This window comes from Nicotiana sylvestris, chromosome 10, assembly GCF_000393655.2.
Source record: "Nicotiana sylvestris chromosome 10, ASM39365v2, whole genome shotgun sequence".
Classification (NCBI taxonomy): Eukaryota; Viridiplantae; Streptophyta; class Magnoliopsida; order Solanales; family Solanaceae; genus Nicotiana; species Nicotiana sylvestris.
In genome coordinates, this window is record NC_091066.1 from 5603120 (window position 1) to 5627249 (window position 24130).

At 34.8% G+C, this 24130-nt stretch overlaps 3 protein-coding genes across 3 annotated transcripts; 1 reads left to right on the plus strand and 2 right to left on the minus strand.

The window, feature by feature from the left end:
* Nucleotides 1–10923: 10923 nt before the first annotated feature.
* On the minus strand, nucleotides 10924–15411 carry LOC104220152 (uncharacterized). Its single transcript, XM_009770973.2, has 3 exons — nucleotides 15301–15411; nucleotides 12155–12307; nucleotides 10924–11632 (listed from the first exon to the last, which is right to left on the minus strand). The coding sequence occupies exons 2-3, from the start codon at nucleotides 12303–12305 to the stop codon at nucleotides 11370–11372; spliced, it is 414 nt and encodes a 137-aa protein (XP_009769275.1). The 5' UTR covers nucleotides 12306–12307; nucleotides 15301–15411; the 3' UTR covers nucleotides 10924–11369.
* On the plus strand, nucleotides 13410–13871 carry LOC138878958 (uncharacterized). The gene has a single exon (XM_070158525.1). The coding sequence runs from the start codon at nucleotides 13410–13412 to the stop codon at nucleotides 13869–13871; it is 462 nt and encodes a 153-aa protein (XP_070014626.1).
* A 1395-nt stretch (nucleotides 15412–16806) lies between the features above and the next one.
* On the minus strand, nucleotides 16807–23795 carry LOC104220160 (UDP-glucuronic acid decarboxylase 4-like). The gene is made up of 8 exons (XM_070160388.1): nucleotides 23397–23795; nucleotides 21832–22131; nucleotides 20290–20436; nucleotides 20038–20117; nucleotides 18940–19023; nucleotides 18759–18833; nucleotides 18128–18220; nucleotides 16807–17245 (listed from the first exon to the last, which is right to left on the minus strand). The coding sequence occupies exons 1-8, from the start codon at nucleotides 23686–23688 to the stop codon at nucleotides 17024–17026; spliced, it is 1293 nt and encodes a 430-aa protein (XP_070016489.1). The 5' UTR covers nucleotides 23689–23795; the 3' UTR covers nucleotides 16807–17023.
* Nucleotides 23796–24130: the final 335 nt, after the last annotated feature.

Genomic DNA, 24130 nt, shown 5'->3' on the forward strand with positions numbered 1-24130 from the left:
AAGGGTTTTGCACAGATATTACCTGCTCAGAATCGGAAAACTCAGTTCCTTCCCCTACAGTTGCAGACTTGAAAGAGTCGTCAGAATTTTGGGGTTCTTGGGCTTGACTAGCCTGTAACTGTGCATTTAATTTCCTTGAAAGCACACCTGTAGCCACAATTTTTTGAGTAAGCATTTTTACTAGCCTTGTTAGTTTGTATGAGTCCACCAAATAGTAGAGTACCTAGTCCTCTATGAGGTTATACTGAGAATGCTAATAAAGCTGTAAGTAAATGAGACACAGGATTTTTACGTGGAAAAATCCCAACTCAAGGGGACAAAAACCACGACCTACACCTGTAGGCTTTTAACTTCACTAACTTGTAAACACCTATTACAAGCAACTTTATAATCACTGTATTACAAAGAATTCAACTCAACTAACTTGTGGTACTCTCACCACAAGCCACTTTGTCATTCTCTAGTTACAAAGACTTTAACTAACTTGTGATACTCTCATCACAAGCCATTTTGTCACTCTTTAGTTACAAAGACTTTAACTTATGACTAAACCTAGTCACAACATAAACTCAGAGAGTTTACTGATTTTACAAGAGGGTTCCTAATCAACGCTTCTGGCTAAGCAATTTAGGAGATACAATAAGAACAATTACAAAGTTACAACTCAACTAGGGACAACAAAATACTAACTTTAGGAACTGATCCGTAGTAGCGTTTAACTTAGTTCTACAAGCTCGTGAGAATTAATTTCTCTGTTTTGCAAAAAGGCTTGAAAATGAGAAACGGAAGTGTTCAAGTGATGTTTTGATATAAACTCATTGTCGATACACCTTGATGACATCACTTGAAATGATGTAAGCACTTTAGTTGGTCAAGGAATAAGTGGGCACTAAAAACAGTGCAGTGCAGGCAGAAACAGTGTAGGCAATCATGTCGCTTCCAACTATGTCCCATTGACTTCGTATTGCTATGAGGGAACAACAAGGGTATCAGGTCCTTGTTTGGTTCTCTATCCCCTGAAGCTATAGCAGTTCACATTGAGCTGAAATCCATTAACTTGCAGTGTATCCCGAGTGTGTCAGGTTCCCTATCTGGTTCTTGACAAAGTTTGTTAGATCATAATAACATAAGTCAAAGACATTAAAAACCTATCACGCCTTCTCCTAGGTAGAGGGGTAGTGCTAGGTTGAGGGGTAGTGAAGAAGATGAAGGGGTAGGTGGAGGAGGTGTACCAGGATTATCTTGAGGGTTAGTCATTTTTCTTGATTTTGTAAGGTAGGGGATGACTTGATTTAATTTTGAAGGTGAAGATAAGTGAGAAAGGTTCGACGGTTATCAGAAATTATAAGAGAGTAGTAGGGATGATGATGAGGGATTTAAAAGAGGAGGGCAATTAATACACAACGTCAGCTTTTAGCAGTCAAATAGAAGTCTAATCATCCTGAAATTTCAGTTTGAATAGTCCGTTAGGCTGCTCTAGAATCTAGGTATTTTGACACAATGAGGATTCTTGTTGAAAACGGAACTGGTTCAAACTTAATTGGATAGGCTTTTTAAGATTTTGAACTTGGGCAAGACTTTGCTCATGATTTAAATATTAATATTTCAAATTATGTAGAGTTCGGAAAATATACCTCGTTATTCAGATGAACCAGGTTCTTCACTGAGAATCCTCTTGATCATGTCTCAATTTGCCAAATTAGAGAAAATTCCATTAGAGACCAGTGAGTCATATTAACACATGGCACAAGAGTATACTTTTTACAGTATGAGACTGAGCAAAAATTAATCTAGTTATTTACACAAGTTCTAGATTTTCTAACCAATATTTTTTCATTTTTCATTTTCCCTTTTTTCAATTGTGCATTCTAAACTGGTTCCATTAGGTGATCTTAATCATCCCTAATTCTAACATGTTCCTTTCAAAGTACTCTCTACCCAGTGCTTTTGTAAAGATGTCAGCAATCTGCTTATCAGTAGTACAAAACTCTACAGTGATCAAGCCTTTCTCATAGTTTTCCCTAAAAAAAATAGTGCCTAACATCTATGTGCTTAGCTCTCTTATGATGAACCGGGTTCTTTGTCATACTAATGGAACTAGTATTATCACAAAAATTAGGGATGCAACCAACATCAATTCCAAAATCCATCAATTGTTGTTTGATCCAAAATACTCAGCCTCAGAAGTAGATAAGGCCACTGAATTTTGCTTTTTAGTAGCCCATGACACAAGACATGAACCAAGAAAGTATGTCATACCTGAGGTGCTCTTCCTGTCTACAAGGAAACATGCATAATTAGCATCGACATATCTCACTAGGTTAAAATTACTACCTTTTGGATACCAAAGGCAAAGGTCAGTGGTGCCTTTCAAGTATCTCATTATTCTCTTGACAACAGTCAAGTGGGATTACTTTGGATTTGCTTCGAGCACAAATACCTACACTGAAAACAATATAAGGTCTGCTAGCAGTAAGATACAAAAGTGAACCAATCATCCCCATACAACTTCTGATCAACAGATGAACCAGGTTCATCCATATCCAATTTTGTGGATGTTGTAATAGGAGTATCGATTTCTTTTGATTCTTCCATTTTAAACTTTTTAAGCAACTCATTCGCATATTTTTACTGATGGATCATAGTTCCATTTGAGTTTTGTTTAATTTGTAAACCTAAAAAGAAATTAAGCTCACCCATCATACTCATTTCAAATTCACTCCTCATTAGTTTAGCAAATTTCTTACATAGTTTTTCAGTGGTTGCTCCAAATATTATGTCATCAACATATATCTATACTTTTAGAAGATCTTTACCTTTTTTCTTTAAGAAAAGAGTGTTATCGATTTTACCTCTCTTGTAACCATGTTCAAGCAGAAATTTTGATAATCTTTCATACCATGCTCTAGGAGCCTGCTTGAGTCCATAGAGTGCCTTATCAAGTCTGTATACATGATCAGGACACTCCTTGCTTTCAAACCCTGGAGGTTGCTTAACAAACACTTCTTCTGAGGAAGGCACTCTTGACGTCCATCTAGTGAAGAGTAAATTCCATGTAAACAGCAAACGCTATGAGGAGTCTTATTGCTTCCAACCTTGCAACTGAAGCAAAGGTCTCATCATAGTCTATGCCCTCCTCTTGGCTATATCCTTGAACCACCAATCTTGCCTTGTTCCTTGTAACAGTTCCATCTTCATCGAGTTTGTTTCTAAAGACCCATTTTGTGCCAATTACTGATCTATCCTTGGGTCTTGGAACTAGATACCAAACTTGACTCCTTTCAAACTGGTTGAGTTCATCTTGCATTGCATTTACCCAGTCTGCATCCTGCAAGGCCTCAACAATATTTTTAGGTTCAATAAAAGATAAGAAAGCGTCAAAAGCACAAAGATTCTTTAATGAAGCTCTAGTTTTAATTTCAAAAGTTAGATCGGTAATTATGTTCTTAATGGGATAAGAACGTTGATACTTGTAAGGTTTCACAACCAACTGGTTTCCTCTTGATGTTTCTCCAATGTTTTATTGCTGAGGAACAGGCTCATGGACAGGTTCCATTAAGGTATTAGATTCAGTTCCTCTTTGTTCAGTTCCCCTTGTCAGGTTGCCCTGTATAGGAGAACCCGTTCCGTCACCTATTCCTTCTTCTGGTGCAGCTTCAGCCTGGATTGTGATTTCATTTAAACTTCTTACCAGCCCAATAGCTTCCTCTTCATGCTCCTGTCTCTCAGAAATAATGTTAGTTTCATCAAAAATCACGTGTACACTTTCTTCTACTCATATAGTTCTTTTGTTGTACACTTTATAAGCTTTGCTATGTGAAGAATATTCCCTCATTACTTCTGGGATCAAACTTACCTAGGGAGTCTTTACCATTGTTGTCCACAAAACACTTACATCCAAATGACCTAAGATGGGATATATTTGATTTTTTCCCTTTAAGTAACTCATAAGGAGTCTTCTCTAAAAGAAGGTCTAGTCATGCACCTAAGGATGATGTAGCATGCAGTATTTACAGCTTTTGCCCAGAAACTATATGGCAGTTTACTAGAAAGAAGTATAGTCCTAGTCATATCTTCAAGTGTCATATTCTTTCTTTCAACTACCCCATTTTTTTGTGGAGTCCTAGGAACAGAAAAATTATTATCTATGTCATGCACATCATAAAATTCCAATATGTGATAGTCATAGTCTCCGTTTATTTTTTGTGTGTGGGTGCAAGTGTGTCAGTGTGAGAGGAGGGAGAATTAAGACTTTAGATAAATAACCAATCACATTCATTGTTCACTTTTCCTAACCGGTATATATAAATTATGCATTATTTATATACGGTTATATATATACTATACATGAATACATATATTATACGTTCATATGTTATTTTTAGTTTAAACGGTTAAATGAACGATTATTTAGGTTAATTATTCAATTAAGAATTTTCTACTCTAATGAATGTGGGACAATGTGATCCCATCAGCCATGTAATAAGTCTGGTTTTGTTTATTTCTAAGTAGTTCGTATATAAAAATATGTGCATTGATTAATATTCAGTAATCGACACATCTGATCTCCTTGGATTACATGATTAGATCTAAATTCTAAAATCAACATCTAATGACCCTCTTTGAATTTAACTAATTATATATCATGATTACATGGTATTTATGCTAATTATATTAATTTACTGCGCTTAAGTCATAAACTAAGGTAAGAATATATATTAATTAATTATGCTTTGGTGATAGCAATGTTTGTGAATACATATGTTATGCATTTACTAGGTTGGTATAAACAGCCAGTGTTGATACGCATTTATCTCATAGCCACGGGCAGACAAAGGGATTAGTTACGGTTTCATCCTAACCCAGTATATAGCTTGTTAGGATTCTGTATATGTATATTAAAATTTTCACTAAATAAATATATACAATTGATTTCGAATCCAGTAAATCTATTTATGTATATTAAAATTTTCACTAAATAAATATATACAATTGATTTCGAATCCAGTAAATCAAAAATATTGCGGTTAAATTCCAAAACGCAAACCAATAAAGTTTAAATTATAAATTTGCCACTATAATTGGTGTTGATAACAATAACCTATTGTAAGTTTGTAACAAATGTAACTTGCTTAATTTTCCATGTTGCTGATCCTATCTTTTATGGACGTTATTTGTAGTATTCTTTTTACGTGACATGATAATATTGTAGAAGTTTTTTTTTTTCGTTTCACATCTTGAGATTTCTATGAAGTTGGAGATGAGATTTCTTGACTTTTGTGATTGTCCTTCTATTTGCTTTTGGTAGGAGGGATATAAGTAGGGGGGGACCTTTAATTTGGTCTTATAATATCAAGTTATACGGCTGTGTGTGAGAGAGACATACAAAGATGTGTCTGTGCATATACACAAATATGAGATATTTTGACATCTCACTATGTATATATACACAAATCTAGTATAGTACAATTTTTTCTCAAATTATACAACTAGACAGGGCCGTTCGGTACATAAAGTATCCCGCGATTACATAGAGTTTGGGGAAGAGCCGTACCCTGATGCAAGTATCAATGACTGATTTCGCGACCTGAACTTGTGACCTATAAGATAATTTTACTGTTACTCCAAGCTCCTTCGAAACAATAGCAGGACAATATTTTTCGTCTCATACGTCGTTGCATCGTTGTTTCGTCTCATACGTCTCAAATATTAAAATTATATTAGCTTTAAAATATGTCACGCACTATATATAAAAACATAAGATTATGAAATTATACATACGCATGCCGGCATGCGTAGTGCATAATATATAATGTTAAAAATTATAGATTATGGTATTTACTTTTGAGGCATTAAAAAGATGAACCACTTTTTAACGCGTTTGTTTGAGTATAATATTCATACGTATAAAAGAATATTCACGTCTATATGCATGAGTTAGACCTTTCAGCCTTTGGACTATATATAGAAATTTTTGCCTTAACAACTCCTTTTATTTTCCTAAAAAAAGCTCTATTTTCTTTCTTAGAGAGGACATGTTCACATTCAAGAATGACTCATCAATATGTTTTATTCAGTTACATAGTAGGTTAATTATATTTTCACACTATTTGCATTTGTCAATTTATTATATAACATGTTAATTACCATTTTTATCAAATTAAATTTATTTATTATTACCTTATAAGAAATCGGATGGTGTAAACTTAAACAAATTACAATATGGGATAATCACAGTCTTCGTTTTTGTTTTTTTTTTAAATAAAATTTTGGTGTGTGTGTGAGGGTGTGAGAATGGGGAGGGGAGATTAAGGGATCTTCAGGCAAATAGCGAATCGTATTTATTGTTTACTTTTCTTAGCCGATATACATAATTGATTATATATTGATTATACAGGGACACATATTATACATGAACTATATAAATATTATATATGCGTCTGCTATTTTTAGTTTAAGGGTTGAATAGGCGGCTATTCAGGTTAATTTTTCAATTAAAATTTTACTGCTCTAATGAATGTAGGACCGTCTCCGTCTGATCCCATCAGCCATGTAAGGGATTTGTTAATTGCTAAGTAGTTCGTATATAAATATATGTGCATTGATTAATATTCAGTAATCAACACATCTGATCTCCTTGGATTATTACATGATTAGATCTATTAATTCAATAAGTAATTATAGCAGCTTATTGCTCTATTTTTCAAGTTACACTTGATATTGCAGAGTTATCTTATTGTTGCAGGTCAACCTTAACTTCAACACAACATTGTGAGCACGTGATTTTTGTTTTGCGCGACAATCGCTCCAAAAGAATAAAAAAATAATAACAATTGGTCCTGCTGTACAATATTTTGGATTTCTGTACGGCACTTTGTTAATTATTTGTGACTTTTGCCCATTTTTATTTTTATTTAAAACAAAATACAAAAAAAAAAATGTGTGTGTCATGCATAATTCGAACCGTAATCCGTTTGTTAAATAGAAAAATCATAAATAGGCATCTTCGTCCGTGATTTTGTTTTGTTTGATTTTACCTGTTTTGAAATTTTTTAGTGTGTGTGCAAATAATTGTATTAAGTGTTTATTTAATTTTAATTTGATTTTACTTAGTTGTGTTTTTTTTTTAAAATAAAGAAGAAAAGGAAATAATAAAAATAGCCCTTCCTTTTTCGGACTTGGGCCAATTTTAAACAAATTGGCCCAAACAAATTCAGCCCAAAACCAGGCCTACCCGGTCCAGTCCAAGCTGACACCAAGGACGTCCAAACGACGTCGTAATGGTTGAGTTTGATCTGAGCCGTTGATCTCCGAATGATCAATGGCCAAGATCACCTCCCCATAACCCACTAATGACCCCGACCCGTTTCCACCCGGATCGACCCAAACCCTCTAAAAGATGAAACGACACCGTTTCCTTCGAGCTGAAGGATCCTGGCCCTTCATCGCATCTCATCCAACGGCCAGGATCCACCTACCCACTAACTATATAAGCCTGTAACCTTACCCTGCCCCCTATCCAACACCCCATCTTCCGTCTTCACCTTCTTCCCCATCAAACCCTAGAGCCGCCCCTGTATCCTTCACCATGAAAACCGGCGGCATGAACGCCGTTGACCTTCACCTTAACACCCTAGAATCCCCTTGCCATCCTAAACATAGATCTGTTAACTACTTAACTCGAATACCATCCCACCTTCTCGAATCTTCATTTGAAGATTCGAGTCAAAACTCGATCTACACCGTTTAACCCCAGTTTCACACCAGACACTCCCCAGACCCCCTCGTGACCAAACCATGCTTGGTTTGGTCCGAATCTGATCAGGGAAGCATGAATCCCAGATCTGATTTTTGGAACTTTGAGGTTCTTCGTCACTGGTCCATATCTGTTCAAACCGAAGAGATTAAGGTCTAATGGACCTTAATCGAAGTGTTTCTCATCCGAGAAACACTTCGTTTAAAAGTCCATCCAACCTTAAAGAAGGTCTGTTCAAATACCAGTGGATTTTTCTGATTTGTTCCTTAAAAAGCTTTAAGGTGAGTTAATTTTCTTTTCTTTATTTCAGTTCGTATGTTTGTGTGTTGTTAAAGGTCTGTCCGTATAGCCAAACTTTTTGTTTTGTGTTTTTGAACTGCTATTGTCCACCTTGGCCGGACCTCTGTATTCAGTCAAGTCTTTCTTCATAATGCGTGTGTATAAAATGTATGTTCAATTGAATTCGTAATTGGTCATTCATTTAGTTCCTAGGGCCTTTCTGTGTTAACATTGCAATATGAACCCCTTATGTGATACTGTTAAATGTCTGATTTTTGGCTACGATTGTATGTGTTAATGCTAATATAGTCGAGTCGACATATGTCGTCAATTAGTTTCAACTGTCTGAACAAGAATAAATCGATTTGCCTCTGTTGAACATTGCCTGAATCAATTAAGAACTAAGTTCAGTTACTTATAGTTGTTAATGTGATTTCAGAAACCTAAGGCTTGGTCTGTAATTGTAATCTGAATTGATGTCATGTGCATTTGTGCACAACATGTGCATAAAGGTCCTGTTTGAATTAAAATAGTTTGACAGCATATGCTGTCAGACTACATTCTGCTGCCCATACTTTACTTTAGCCTCAAAAATAATAAACATTACTTAAAGTGAGTCTGCCAGGGAATATCATGGGTTTTTGTTTATACTTAAATAGCTAAGTGGAATCTGAAAAGATGGGAGCACATGGGAGGTATCAGATTGTCTAACAGGCTGTAAAAGGGTGGAATTTAAGCTATAAAGAGAGTAAGAATACAGGGAAGAGGATAGACAATATAGGAGGAAAAGAAAAGGGATACCACCTGATATTAAAGAAGAAAACATAGAGGGAGAGGGGATCAGGAATAGACACAGACTTCCATCAGTTTGGAAAGGGGGATATACATTGAGAGATATACACACACACACACACAGACATTGACAAGAACAGAGTGATTTGAGAGGGAACACTTTCAGAAGAGTGAAGTTCTGGAAACAGAAAACTGGAAAAGAACTTTGTTTGATAACTCAGACAGACAAAACTAGAAATTGCATTCTTTCCTGTTGTTTTGATTTCACTAAATCTTGACCTGTTTGTGCAACACTGATTTCTCCCAAATCCCAACTGAGTCTGCTTGGTTGTTGTTTGTTTTACTCGAGAACTTGGTCTAGTTGGGGTCTTGATCCCACTCCAATTGTTTCGTGAGTTGTTGTTGCTGCTATTCTGTTTCCTGTTGCTGCTGCTATTCTGTCCTGCTGCTACTGCTAATCCTGTTTCTTGCTGCTGCTGATTTCCCCATCTTCTTCCTCTTCTCCTTTGCATTTTCAGTATTTCCAGGTACACATTTCGAGTCCCATTTTGGTGTTAACTGTAACAGTTCGAAAGCATGAAATGAAAGGAGTTTGAAGAAAATTTAGATGTCTGTTTTGTAATGCTCATGGTATATTGACTCCTTTTGTATAAATTGATTAGTGTGTGATTCAGTAGTGAAAGATTAGTTAGATGATACTTAATCAAGTTTTAGCCTCTTGCATCTTAGTTTATAGTTGTTTGCTAGTACAGGATGTAATGGTACAATATATAGAAGGTATGGATAATTGGTATAGAATTTTTGACTGGATTCCCGTTTAACTAATGACATGCATAGGATAGAATATTTCCACCTTACACAATAATGTTCTGTGTTATTTTTAGTTCTTTTACCAGGACCGCTAGGCAATATATAGGAACACGTTCGAATCCCCATTAGTAATAATGCCTAGCGTTCAATTTCCTTAGTCTAGCCTAAATAAGTCTAGTTAAGTTCGATTTGAGAAATGTTCGGATTAAGTATTGCATTCCATCCATCACGCATATAACTTCTTTGTTCAACCAAAGTATTTCGTAAGGTATGGCGTCTTTTCACTTTATAAGTAATTAGAAATTGATAGGAATCCGGTTTAGGCCAAAGCATATACTTCAATTAGCATACATCTTTCTTTCTTCCATTTCTGGAAACAAAAAAAATAATAAGAAATGTAGTCACTATAGGTTTATCCTTTTAAAAATAATGAGATGAGCCTCGCCAAATAAAAATGTAAATTGCGGGGCCCTCAACAACTAATCATAATATTTAGGATTCAGGCTAGGCCGTTTAGTGAATCTCATGGCCTTCTACAAAATAATAACGCGTTAGACTCTTTAGGCACGACTTAATTAAAATACATTCTTAAATTCGGGTGCGCATTTATGTGACCCAAATTCAAATCTCAACGGAGTCGAAATGTGTTAACAACTACGGGTGCATTGATTGTGACGTGGTTCGAGATGCATTTTCACGACGTTGCAATTCTATAAAAAATAAATGATAATAATAAAAGCGGTTTAAACCGGTTAAAACTCAATAAAAGCACATAAGTCACAACATGTATTTAAATCAGATATTTAGCCATTATAACAATTTAAGCGACCGTGCTAGAACCACGGGATTCGAGGGTGCCTAACACCTTCCCTCGGGTCAACAGAATTCCTTACTTAGAATTTCTGGTTCGCAGACTTCATTTGGAAAAGTCGAAAATTTCCTCGATTTGGGATTCAAGATAAACCGGTGACTTGGGACACCAAAAACCAAACCTTTCCCAAGTGGCGACTCTGAATTAAATAAATAATCCCATTTCGAATATTGTCACTTAAATTGGAAAAAACTCCACCCGCGCATTTAACCCTTCGGGGCCGGGCGCGCAAAAAGGAGGTGTGACAAACATAACACTCAAGAAAAATAGAAATCTGGCACAATTCATGAATACATTTTCACAATCTTCATAATAGAATAGAAACATTCAAAAAATAGCCATTTCAACCACAAAATCACACACATAATTACCACATGCCAGTCTTCAGAAGGTACAGGAGAAACAAAGACAGGCATTAGAGGAGAATTCTCCACCTTCTGAAATGTTTTACTAAATTGAAACTGGTTCAGGCATTTCATTTTAAGTACATACAATCTGTGAACTTTTGAGCAACACTATTGCTAGGCTCAACCTCAAAAGTCTAACATGCCATGCAGCGACCATCTAGCAAAGGATAGGGCAGCTACGTAGGGTCCGGGGAAAGGCCACACCCCAAGGGATGTGATGTAGACAACATACCCTAATGCAAGCAGTAATGGCTGCTTCCACTGCTCAAACCCGTAACCTATAGGTCACACGGAGAAAACTTTACCATTACTCCAAGGCTCCCCTTCACCATCTAGCAAAGGAAACTGCTAAATTACATAATACAAATTGGAAAAAAGTAGCTATTGAAGATGCTAAAACAAAACAACCATTAACAAGATATAGAGATGGAGAAAATTTCTGATTTGTTCTTAGTTAACCAGGACCGACTTTGGGAATGTCATAGTGCTCGCTCATGTTTGCCAAGTACTGATTGAAATCTTCGATTCGGTCACGATGTGATTTATTAGCAGTCTTGGCCATCTTATGCATGTCAATCCTCTCCCTTTGTTCTATGTAGCGCCTCTCTGCAGGGGTTAGATTATCATCCCAGCGACCAGCATTTTCTTCACCAACAGATTTAGTGGCATCTGTACTCTCTTCCTTGGTGGGATCATCTAAAGATCCACTACCACCATCTACATCCAGTCAGAAACATTCAGTGAAGTGGGTAGACAAGAGAAACCATATATCATCTCTCAGAACATACAAGATGAAATGTATCTAGGCTGGAAAGTGGAATATGCCTCAGTTACTCATCCAATATTGTTTGGAAACAATGAAAACAGCATTTAGCCATTAAGGCATTAATTGAATTTCAAATTGCTGGAATGTGTCAAAAATTGTAGTTCCTCAATGTCCTAAGAAGGCTTAATGTGGTCAACAGTTGTTAAATTAATACTTCTAGCCCTACCTGTCGTATCACTAAACTCTACCATGCAAAAAACATATTTCCATTAGATGAGAGAAAATTGGGATTTTAGGACCATCAGTTTGAATCACAACAATAAACTGTTCAACCATTATGGACTAGCTATCATCTATCAGTTCACTGTACTCCAACCAAGTTGAATGTAGAGGGAGGGTGGGAGGAATCAGTAAACAGGAACAGTAATACCAAAAGCACAAGACTTTATGCACTTGGAGATATCACCACTCACCTGTTGAAAGCTCCTTTCCTGTAACCTGGGAGATTTGATCATAATCCTTCTTTTCTTTCTTTTTCTTTTTCTTTATTCCAGCGGCTTTTACATCCAATGCCTTTCCCTTTAGTTTCAACTTCCCGCCAACCACATTATCATATGCAGACATTTCTGTCAGGAAAGTCAAAAACATTGAGCTTTGGCCACAATAACAAAAACTGTAAGAAGCAAACTATTGGATTGATAAGCTTAATATGTAGGCATTCACATGTCATATTTTCAAACTAAAAATCTGTGTCTGTGGTTCAGCAGTAGTTATGGTGCACACCTAACTATCTATTGCTCATGCCAGTGTTATAAAAAGCGGTCGCTTCCTCGCTTAAAGCGAGAAGCGAAGCGGCCCTTTACCCGCTTCTGCCATGTGAAGCGACTCAGGTAGAAAAAAGCGACCACTTCCCACTAAAAAGCGAGAAGCGACGCGATGCAAGCGAGCGCTTCTTCTTCAACGCGACAGCTGCCAGGCTTTTTAATTAAAAAAGAAGGGTTTCAGTGTTTTTTTATTAAATACGACCAGCAGAGATTCAACTAAAGAGGCGACTAGGGTTCTTCAACTTCAAGTCTTCACAGGTATGTGATGATTTTCCTCCTCCTCCTCCTTCTTCTTCTTCGTCTTCTTTTTCTTTTTCTTTTTCTTTTTCTTTTTCTTTTTCTTTTTCTTTTTCATTTTCATTCTCTGTTTCAACGTCCAAATAGCAGCGAAATGCTGGCGAATTTTTTTTTTTCCTTCGGTTCTTCTTTCTCAGTCTTCTCCTCTTCGTTGAAATGCTGCCCAATCTTTTTTCATTGTTTTTATGCTGCCCAGTTTTTAACAGAACTATACAGATTTTTTTATTTTTATTTTTTTAAATCCCGCTTTACTTTTTTCTCGCTTCACGCTCTTCACAACACTGGTTCATGCATATGCCTACTTTTATCCACTTTACTATAATCAACATCCTGGCAAGCTACAAATATTTTCTTCATTATTCACACACTTTTCTTAAATTTCAATATAAACAGTATATATGCATTTGACATGATTCACCTATTTCTCCTGCTGCCAGTCGGCCACACCCCATCCATAAAAGAGGAGAACTAATACTAGGTTTTGAAACCTAACACTTCAGGTATATGCCACAAAAATAAGAATAGCTTGTAGAAAACATTGCATTGTGAATTTCGTGAAATTCAAATGAGAATCGATAAAATATCATCCCCATGTTTGAATGCCAACATGGGGATGATCCAGGGAAATGGAGAGATCGACGAGGATGCCACACACCGTATTGGGGTGGGGTGGATGAAATGGAGATTAGCATCTAAAGTCCGGTGTGACAAGAATGTGCCAACGAAACTTAAAGGTAAGTTCTATAGAGCGGTGGTTAGACTGGTTATGTTGTATGGGGCTAAGTGTTGGCCAGTCAAGAATGCAAATATCCAGAAGATGAAAGCAGTCGAGATAAGGATGTTGAGGTGGATGTGCGGGCACACGAGGCTGGATAAGATTAGGAATGAAGATATTCGGGAGAAGGTGGGCGTTGCTTCCATGGACGACAAGATGCAGGAAGCGAGGCATAGATGGTTCGGGCACGTGAGGAGGAGACGCTCAGATGCCCCGGTTAGGAGGGATGAGCGGTTGGCTTTGGCAGGTGCAGAAGAGGTAGAGGGCGGCCTAAGAAGTATTGAGGCGAGTTGATCAGGCATGACATGGCGCGGCTTCAGATTTCCGAGGACATGACTCTTGATAGGAAGGTTTGGAGTTCGAGCATTAGGGTTGTAGGTTAGGGGGTAGTCGAGCATTTTTTCTCTTTGTACCGGTTAGTCTGATAGAGTTTTATTTAGGACGGCTAGCGGGTTATGTTGTGTGTACTTCTCTTTTTGCATAGCATTGGGTTATTACCCTTCCACATATTTATTGTCTTGTTCGATTGCTGAGTATTATTTTTGTGGGTTTTTTTTGTTGTTACAAGTTTATTCTTTTGTTCTTTTATGATATTATCATCTTGTCTATTGAGCCGAGGATCTTCCAAAAATACTTTCCTTACCCCCCGAGTATGGGTAAGGTTTGCATACACTCTACCCTCCCTAGACTCCACTAGTGAGATTCTACTGGGTTGTTGTTGTACGTTTGAATGCAAAATCACAAGGGCTCAAGTGTCTGGTCAATGCTCCAACATGACCACAATAGTTCCAAACTTCCAAGTTTCTCATTTTACTAGCTGACCTGCCCAGCCAAGAAGTTAAACCAACTATATCAACCTCATCATCACATTTGTTGGGCCAAGAGTATGCGGATTACTGAACCAGGAATGTTCTTTAAATTTCTAGAGAATATGTGTCTAGATTCATTATACTTGAATAATGAAAATCTTATAGAGTGTTGAATAAGAGATTTTATGATATTGTGCATTTGCTTTTAATTATATACTTCCATTAGCCTAGAGAATGATTACCAACCATATTGTCCGTAGCCTAAGACTCGTATATAAGGAGCGGCGCTTGTACATTGTTACTTAATCAAGCGAAAAAGATTTTTTTAATGTTAGTGGAGACTCAAATAGCATCTGTGATCTTGGTAGAAACAAGTGTCAATAAACATTAGCCTATAAAATGCTACCAATAAAAAAGAATAGGATAAAGGCATAGTTGATGGTTAAGTCATCCATTAGAGCTTCTTCACTTTCCAAAAATTTAACTAGGCAATTTCAGGGATGCTGCAATTACTTCCCAATTTGCACGCCAAAAACAATGCGATTCACAAACAGATAAAAGTATAATCACATATGCTTCAATAAATCAACACAACAGATTTCATGAGCTTAAAATTCACATACTTTCGATTACATACCAGTAAAAAACCCTAATTCCTAAATCTCACATCACCATATATTTTAGCTCCGAAAGAATTAGACTTTTCACGATTCATAACAGGAATAAAAACTGAACTAAATATAAATTAACCAAATATATTCAAATAGATTTAAAAAAATTCACAATTAAAAAAATAAAGCAATTAATTAATTTGAAGGTTTTATATTATAAACCAAATATGAGAAAGAGATACAGATGAAACCATGGTGGAGGTGATGCCGCCATCGACGGATGTCGGAGGGCGGAGGACTCACCGGAGGAGAGTTAATACGGCAGCGTCAGAACTGCACCGGAGCTTCCAAAAGCAGCAACAGAGAGAAAGTGAAATAAAAATCGGAATTTTAGCTTTGGATGAAAACGATGATATTTACGTTCGAGACCCGATAGTTTATTTAATTACATAAAGACTCCTAACTTTTCTAGGATTCTTGGAAGCATTAAATGTTTTTCCTAGTGTGAGCCTTAAAAGTCCCCGAAGTTAGGCAATCAACATAAATTCCTTTAAAAATAGATTCGTCTTTCTTAATGACTCTTCTTATAAAATAGAATATGTTTCTTAGGAGCTTGCTCCAGTTGTTAATCTCCTTCGTTACCTTGAGTTTTCTGACCGCTAATATCGAGAAATTCTAAATATATTTGATATTCTTATCAATCATCCAAATTTACGTTGTATGACGATCGATGTATTATGGTATTTCGATATTTCCCGAACTATTATTCAATTTCTAAGCTTTAAATCAATCTTCAATAGCAGAATTTTAGAGTCGACGGAAAAAATTAAAACATCATAAAGAGTTTTAAGTGTCTACACCAAAACAATTTGTTGGTTAAAGCAATGATTCTTCAAAGTGTCCTGTTTATAGTATTAATCCCAATGTTTATGTGGTGTCTGTTGCTATTAACTCAAAACTTGTGAGCCTAAGTAGAAATTTGAAAAGTTCTTAGTTGTCTTTTTTTATAAATCATGGGTAGTTAAACTTCTTACAAAATGTATTTGTTTATTTTCTTGGAAATGATATTGATATTTTCTAAGCAATTCACACACAGTTTGGTTATATTAATATGACAAAAAATAATTTTGTGAGAGTAACATTACTGTCATAGTAGATCTTTAATGTGCCAAAAATAATTTTTAAAATTTTTATGATTATAGTGTGTAAAACGATTAACCATTCATGAATTAACCCCAAAAGATAAGCACGAATATGCAAAATTCTTTTATAATATTACGAGCTAGCCAATTTTTGGACTGATAATTGAAAAATGGACAACATTTGCAAAGTCATTAAAAAATAGCCAGCGTTTGCAAATTCATTGAAAAATAGCCATTATTTTGCTGAAACACAGAAAGTTCTAGCATAATACGCGGGATTATGGAGCTCATGCATATAAACTTTCAGCATATTATGTTGGAACTCCATCACATTATGCTGGAAGCTCATATGTAAAAAAAAATTGAACTCCAATATATTATGCTGGAAGCTCATATGTAAAAAAAATCGAACTCCAGTATATTATGTTGGAATATTTCTTGATTTTTAAGGGTACTGTTGTTCAGATTTTATCTTTACATAAAAAAGTAGTTAAACTTTAATTACTTTTGAAATTGTGACTATTTTTCAATTGGCAGTTGTAAATCTTACCATTTTTTTTTTTTTCCCCTGCTATTGAGCTATGTCAATTGCCAAGGGCCCAAGAGAAGTATCAAACATTAACTCATATATTGATCAAAAGCACAAGAGCAATCTTAACTTTACTAATGCATCAAAAACATTCTTTTATATTCTACCATCCTCTTTCAATAGAGGATATTATTCTGGAAATAGTTTAATAATTAAAAAAAAAAAAAAGGACAGTCCGATGCACTAACAAAAAAAAAAGAAAAACTCTGAAAGAGCCTCTCTTGTTATTATAATTTCTTTTCATTTTTCTCCACTTAACCATTTTCATGGCTCAAATGAATGGAGAAAACCTCAATTATATAGTCAACAGGCTACCGGAATCTCGCTTCTCGTCGCCGAAAATCCGTTGCCGGAAGTCATCAACCATCATCGGAAGTCCTTGCCGGAGGGAAACTGTTGGCTCCCACCCAAGAAGTTGTTTTGCTTTTGTAATGTCAGGTTTCCTCTTGTGAGGATCATCTTCTGTATTTGACCTAAATTCTATCTTTGCATTTGGATCTATTGTTTCTTGCACCACCTGCAAATATATTAGCTCAATACAAGTTTTAATAAGTAGTACCATTTATCTATATTGCTCGGACTTTTCAAAAATGTTTCTGAGTGCATGTCGGATCCTCCAAAAGTAAGGTATTTTTGGAGAATCCGACACGGGTGCGGTAACATTTTAGAGAGTCCGCGTACCACAATAATTTATGTATCTAGAAACAAAGTAATGAATGTCAAGTCCAATGAAAGATATGATTTTCATGCCTATTTTTCAAACTTTTTCATGTTTGCTTGTATAGTCAACTCTCTCTATTAACAGCCTTGTTTGTTCCGAATATTTTTGGATATTATAGCGAAATGTTGTTATAGAGAACATAACAACATTATGTTTAGGACTCATTTAATGTATATGTCAAATGGTCCTAGTAAACTATCCAACTAGTCGCATAGATATATTTATTTCACCCAATAACAACATCAAGATGCATATTTTGGCGCATGTAATATGCTTATCTAAAATAAAACTTAATCTGACAATATAAATAATGGTAAAAGTTTATTTGCAACGGGTATTTACATCAAATCAATAAATGCATAACATATATGTCTTTGCACGTAAACTTTCACTTAATCATGATTAATAGATATATATATATATATATATATATTCACATTATTAAATCACTTAATCATGGTATGTTGATGTGGTTTTGGTGTAAATATTGGATGCAGGTAAATATTTACATATAAAAAACATATATTCACATTTTTTTCTAGTTCTAGGAAATCTGAGTCAAAGATATACATGAACATGTAGATTTGGCTTGAAAATTATGTTTTAAGATTCAATCTCTGGATGCAATAAAATTACTTGCTCATTTAAGATTAATTAAAGTAATTTTTTGTGTAATACCTTAGCTAATTCAAGCATGGTGAATTCCCCAGGATTCCCAAGATTGAAAGGACCTACATGATCTCCTTCCATCAACCTCATCAAACCTTCTACCTGTATAATTCCATACATAAAATATTTACACGATCGGGTCATTTACTAAGTACGTAATTACAGGTAATTTCTTAATAAATATTAATTGGTTCTGGCAAAAACGATATCTATAACATCAGAGACGAAAACAAAATTTGAAATTTATGGGTTCTGGGTTCTGAATTTGCCACAAAACTCATAGCTCGTCTTAGTTATTGGATTAACAATTAAATATTTATACATATTTAATGAGTTTCCATATATAAATATAATGCTTAACCAAATGTGACTGGGTTCGGCCGAAACCGCACACAATAGACTAGCTCCACCTATATATAACATTCTATATCACATGTTAAAGTTTACTAGTAGTATAAAAAAAATATTTACATCATCGGTGTATATAACTTAAATTCAAGTAGATAGAGGTTTTTTTTTTTTAAAACCACAATTAGTTTTTCATAATAACTCAGTAACAATCCTAATAGAATTAGAAGCACTGCATTTTATTTTATTTTTTTGACTGAGTTGAAAAAGTGAATAGGAAATAAAAATTTACCAAATCAGAAACAAACTGAAAGCTCCTGGTTTGTTTCCCATCTCCATAAACTGTCATTGGCTCCTTTCTCAAGGCCTACATATTTTTATATATTCAAATGAAAGTAATGAATATTAAATCAAATCAAATACAAAGAATACACTATTTGGGATTTTCTTTAATTTGATAAAATAACACAAACCTGTGCAACAAAATTGCTCACAACACGACCATCATCTATGCACATACGTGGTCCATATGTGTTGAAAATCCTAGCAATCCTAACCTACCAAAAATTTAAAAAAAAAAAAAAAAACTTTAAATTGAAAACTATTCATCGAAAAATTCAACATATTGAGAATATTTTTTTATTTGACATAGGAAAATGTTCAAAATTTGTCATGTACTATTTGGAATTGCTCAATTTTATCATTTATTACATTTTTGGTCCATTCATACTCTTGTTGTTAACAAATCGTCTCGTATTTATCCTCTATTATTAATTGAGTTACAATTTGAAATGGGTCGACTTCATATGTCCAAATCCATAGGAAAATAAGTTCAAATTTACTTCTTAGCTTCTTATTATTGTTTAAAATTACGTTAAGATGGAGCTCCGTTAGGGGGTCAAGGCAAAACAATTTTTTTTCTCTTAATGGCAGGGATAATATCAGAACAAAAATTTAATAGAGACCGAAAATTGTGTAATTTCGAACAGTGGCAGCCCGGTGCACTAAGCTCCCGCTATGCGCAGGGTCCGGGGAAGGGTCGGACCACAAGGGTCCATTGTACGCAGCCTTACTTTACATTTCTATAAGAGGTTGTTTCCACAGCTTGAACTCGGGACCTCCTGGTTACATGATAATAACATTACCAGTTACGCCAAGGCTCTCCTTGAACATATATATATGATTCCGAACTTCGAAAAATCATATGAATTTCCTAAAACTGTTACGCATCTTTTCTAAGGACCCGTTTGGCCATAGATTTTGCCAAAATAAATTTGGGTTTTATTTGGCAAACACATGTTTGGTCATAGATTTTGCTTATATTTTGGTAAAATCCCAAATTCCAAATTCCAAATCCCAAAACCAGCTCAATAGCTAGTTTCGAGCCAAAATATTTACAAACACTAATAATATACATGTTTTTCCAAAATAAATTTGGGAAATATGTGTTTGAAAACGTACGTCCAAACACAGTTTTATCTTCAAACCAAACTTCAACCAAATCAGATTTTTTAAAACAAATTTAGAAATCTATGACCAAACGCTAGCTAAGTATCAAGTAGAAAATAAACCTCAATGTTGAGTCCTCTATGGTAGTCCATGGTCAAAGTTTCAGCTGTACGTTTTCCTTCATCATAACAACTACGAACACCTGCTCAATGCTCATTTGAAAGGTAAAGCAAAACATTAGTTTTGTAACGTCGTACAAATGACAACCTGCTATCACATGTTAAAATATACGAATAATTTAAAAACTCTTTAGACTGACAGTATATATAACTTAAATCCATTATCAAAACTACGAGTAGAATGAAGTGATTTACCAATGGGATTAACATTGCCCCAATAAGTTTCAGCCTGAGGATGTTGCAATGGATCACCATACACTTCACTTGTGCTTGTAAGCAAAAATCGAGCACCTATTCTTTTTGCTAATCCCAACATGTTCAATGTTCCCATCACATTTGTTTTGTGATATCTATCCAATTTATAGTCAAGGAATCTTGCCCAAAAAATACCTCCAAAATACCAACATGTATTTACATAGTATAATTGTATACATGCAGTAAACTACTATAACAACAATCCAATAAAATCCCACAAAGCAGAGATGTTATTTTCAATAGACCATCGGCTCAAGAAGACGGAAAGAGATAATACATCAGTACTATCAATAAAAACCATAGAAATAATAACAGCATCATAAGAACAAAAAAATAGATGAAATAAAGCAATAACAATAACCAGTAAATAAGGCCCGACACTATGAAAAACGGAAGAGTAGTTGAACACAACATTAACCACTAGCAGTCTAAGACAAAATCCTAACTGACTAGCCTCTTACCGGTACGAAGTAGAAATATGCTCAACTACCTCTTAACCTACAACCCTGATGCTCGACCTCCACATCTTTGCAGTGAACTACTTAGTTATATACTTCACAACTACAATTTAAATAGAAGAGAATAATCCTAAAAAGATTTAATTTTACTTATTAATCTTTCTCATTTTAATAAAATGATCATATAACTAAGAACATTTGTAATAAGACATAAAACCGACTTGATTGCATATATGGACATAAAAGGTACAATGTATCAAATTCTCATTAAGAAACGGCAAAAACTTACTCGCACTGGATGTTTACACTAAATCAATAGATACATGGCATGTGTTTTGCATATGGACTTCAATCATTTAACCATGATAAATTATACACATTCTTATCTAATTAAATTAGTTAACCATAGTAAGTTAATGTAGTTTGGTGTAAACACCCGGTATGGATAAGTATTTACCCGGATTATACCATCTTGAGTACCTGTAATGCTAAAAATGATTTTATTTATGTGCACAGACGGTAAAGATTTTTACACTATCAATATATCTTAATTCAGCTATAGCAAATAACTTATCTTATTAACCATATTACTAATATCTTGTTATAAACAGTTATTTATAGTTACTTTTTAGATGACAAAAAAATCTGTTACTGTCTATCCAAAATCTCTCCCCTCTATCCCTTTTCAACCACGCCATCAATCCCATTTTTCACTCGATTAAAGCCAAATATTTAAAAAGGGCATCCGATGCCTAAGGTATTCCGTGCTCATATAGCTGGGTTCGAGGAAGGAGCGTATCCCAAGGGGTGTGATGTAGACAATCTACCCTAATGCAAGCATTAACGCTCGAACCCGTGATCTATAGGTCATACAAAAATAATTTTACCGATACTCCGGTGCTCCCCTTTAAAGCCTGAATATAAAGAAAGGAGATCAAAAAAATAGTCGAACGACTCAGTATTTACGTCTTAAGGTCATGCTAAAAACATAAATTAAAAAAAAATTCCAAGATGTGAAAGGATATGATGGTCTTGACTGGATTATACTTGTAAGAAACAGGAGAAGCTGGACATGCCAAATGATAAATCTGATCAACTTCCAACAATATTGGCTCAACGACGTCGTGTCGAATGAGTTCAAATCTAGGGTTCTTGAAATGGTGTAATAAATTCTCTTTTCGACCTGTGAAAAAATTATCAACCACAATTACACTATCTCCTTGTGCTATTAATCTGTCCACCAAATGGCTCCCAACAAATCCAGCTCCTCCTGTTACTAATATTCTCAAACTCTTGCTCTTCAATCCCAATGGAACCTTTCCACCTACAACAAATTTTTGTTCATTCTCAAATCAAGAGTAAAATAAGTTCAAAGCTGTGTTGCTCGGACTTTTCAAAGTTGACGCCGAGTGTGCAGTGACGGAAACAGGATTTTCACCAAGAATATTTAATATATATATGAAGAAGCTATATGGATTCAATATCTAATTATATACATGAAAAAAATTAGTCTTATCTGCACAATATAATTTTCGGCGAAGGGGATTCGGCTAAACCTCCACCGTCCACTTAGCTTCACATCTTCTAAAAATTAGTGTATTTTTGAAAGATTTTAGACGATCTAACTTGGGTATGATAATATTTTTTAGAGGGTTTGAACAAGATAGGTTAGAAAGGAACAAATTCACTTTTTGTATAGTCAATCAACTACGCCATAATTTTAAGAGAGTTAAAATTGGTTATATAAATTCTTTATATGTATTCCATATTATTTGAGTCCATTTTATACTACGTAATATTATTCAATAATTTGTCCTTTAAGAACATTTAAAATTACAGAAATTCTCTGAATCTCATACTCCTTTGTTTCTACTACCAGAGTTAGATAGAACACAGATTCAACTAATTAAACCTATCATTTTCCAAACTGGACATAAATATATATTTTAAAAATTAACAAAATTTAAGTAAATTAAATTCTAAACTCATAATTCTAAAGTGCAATACGTATTATAATAGCAAAAACTTTATTAGAAATCATATAAAATTTAAATCTTAAATCTGCTTTGCGTATGATAACATATACATCCTAGCCAATATAAAAACACTTATCTAGACACACAACTTAAAATTTGCAATGATTTTCTACAGAAACAATTCAAGTAGCATTCTTGATTTGCCATTTCCATCCGAGAGGTTGTGAGTTCGCGTCTCCCCAAGAGCAAGGTGAGAAGTTCTTGGAGAGAAGGATGTCGGGGGTTTATTTGGAAACAGTCTCTCTACCCTAGGGTAGGGGTAAGGTCTGCGTACACACTACCCTCCCCAGACCCCCACTAAGTGGGATTATACTGGGTTGTTGTTGTTGTTGTATTCTTGATTTGCCATTTAAGAATGGTATAAGTTCAAAATTCAAGATTTGGGTTACGCGAGGCTGATCTAGAGCTAGCAATTACCTCGAGTCAAACTAATTATTTTCGACTCAAATTATGTATACATAAGAAAACAATAAAAACACACTATACATATATTAAGATTACATTTATCCCGCACTCACTAACTTTAAAACCTGAATTCGCCATAACCATATACCTGCATTAATGTTGTGGTCAGCTTCATCAACCAACTCGTATGCTATTCTTCTTGGAATTGGATTCGACACAAATGTATTTGTATCTTGAATATCAATCTTAAACTCGGACTTCAGAGGAGAAGAAGATACAGAAACCAGAGAAAAAATAACAACAGACATGCCAATTCCAATCAAAAGACATACAAGTCTTTGCTTTTCAAGCACATATTGAATTGGATATTTCAATGAAAATCTCTTCATATTGTTTTTCTTTACGTAATTTTTCTGAAACACCTCATTATCAACTCCCATGTTGGCTTTTTGTAAATAAAATTCTCTCTTTTTTTTTCTCCCTTTTTTTAAGATCTAAATGAAAGAAAAAAAGGAAAATGTTGTTTGTTTAGTTTGTGTGAGAAAGAGAATTAAGAAGAGAAATCGAAGATGGCGGTGAATGAAGAAAGTGGAAGCATTTGCATGAATTTTCGCCGTAATAAGATGGATGTCTGAGGAGACTAGTGGCTTTCTTCACTTTGCTTTTTTAGCAAATTAAGCTATTCCACGTGTAATTATATTATCTTACCTCCAATTTTCTAATTCTCCAACACAAAGTGAGTAATTAATTTGGAATTTTCAAGCTTATATTAGTAAGCAATATGGAGCAATATTCTCTTTATATATATAAATATATTTGTGAGTTTATATACCTGACCTTGATTTATTTGGGATAGTAACATAGTTTGTTATTGTTATTATT

What these genes read in the sequence shown, in the direction of transcription:
- LOC104220152 (XM_009770973.2), bottom strand. Translation starts at nt 12,305, where the DNA reads ATGTCTGCATATGATAATGTGGTTGGCGGGAAGTTGAAACTAAAGGGA. An exon ending in AGGAAAGGAGCTTTCAACAG is followed by an intron (nt 11,633 to 12,154) that starts GTGAGTGGTGAT and finishes GACTGGATGTAG; the next exon opens with ATGGTGGTAGTGGATCTTTA.
- LOC138878958 (XM_070158525.1), top strand. Translation starts at nt 13,410, where the DNA reads ATGGGGATGATCCAGGGAAATGGAGAGATCGACGAGGATGCCACACAC.
- LOC104220160 (XM_070160388.1), bottom strand. Translation starts at nt 23,688, where the DNA reads ATGGGAGTTGATAATGAGGTGTTTCAGAAAAATTACGTAAAGAAAAAC. An exon ending in ATAGAGGACTCAACATTGAG is followed by an intron (nt 19,024 to 20,037) that starts GTTTATTTTCTA and finishes AATTTTTGGTAG; the next exon opens with GTTAGGATTGCTAGGATTTT. An exon ending in TTCAGTTTGTTTCTGATTTG is followed by an intron (nt 18,221 to 18,758) that starts GTAAATTTTTAT and finishes GGAATTATACAG; the next exon opens with GTAGAAGGTTTGATGAGGTT.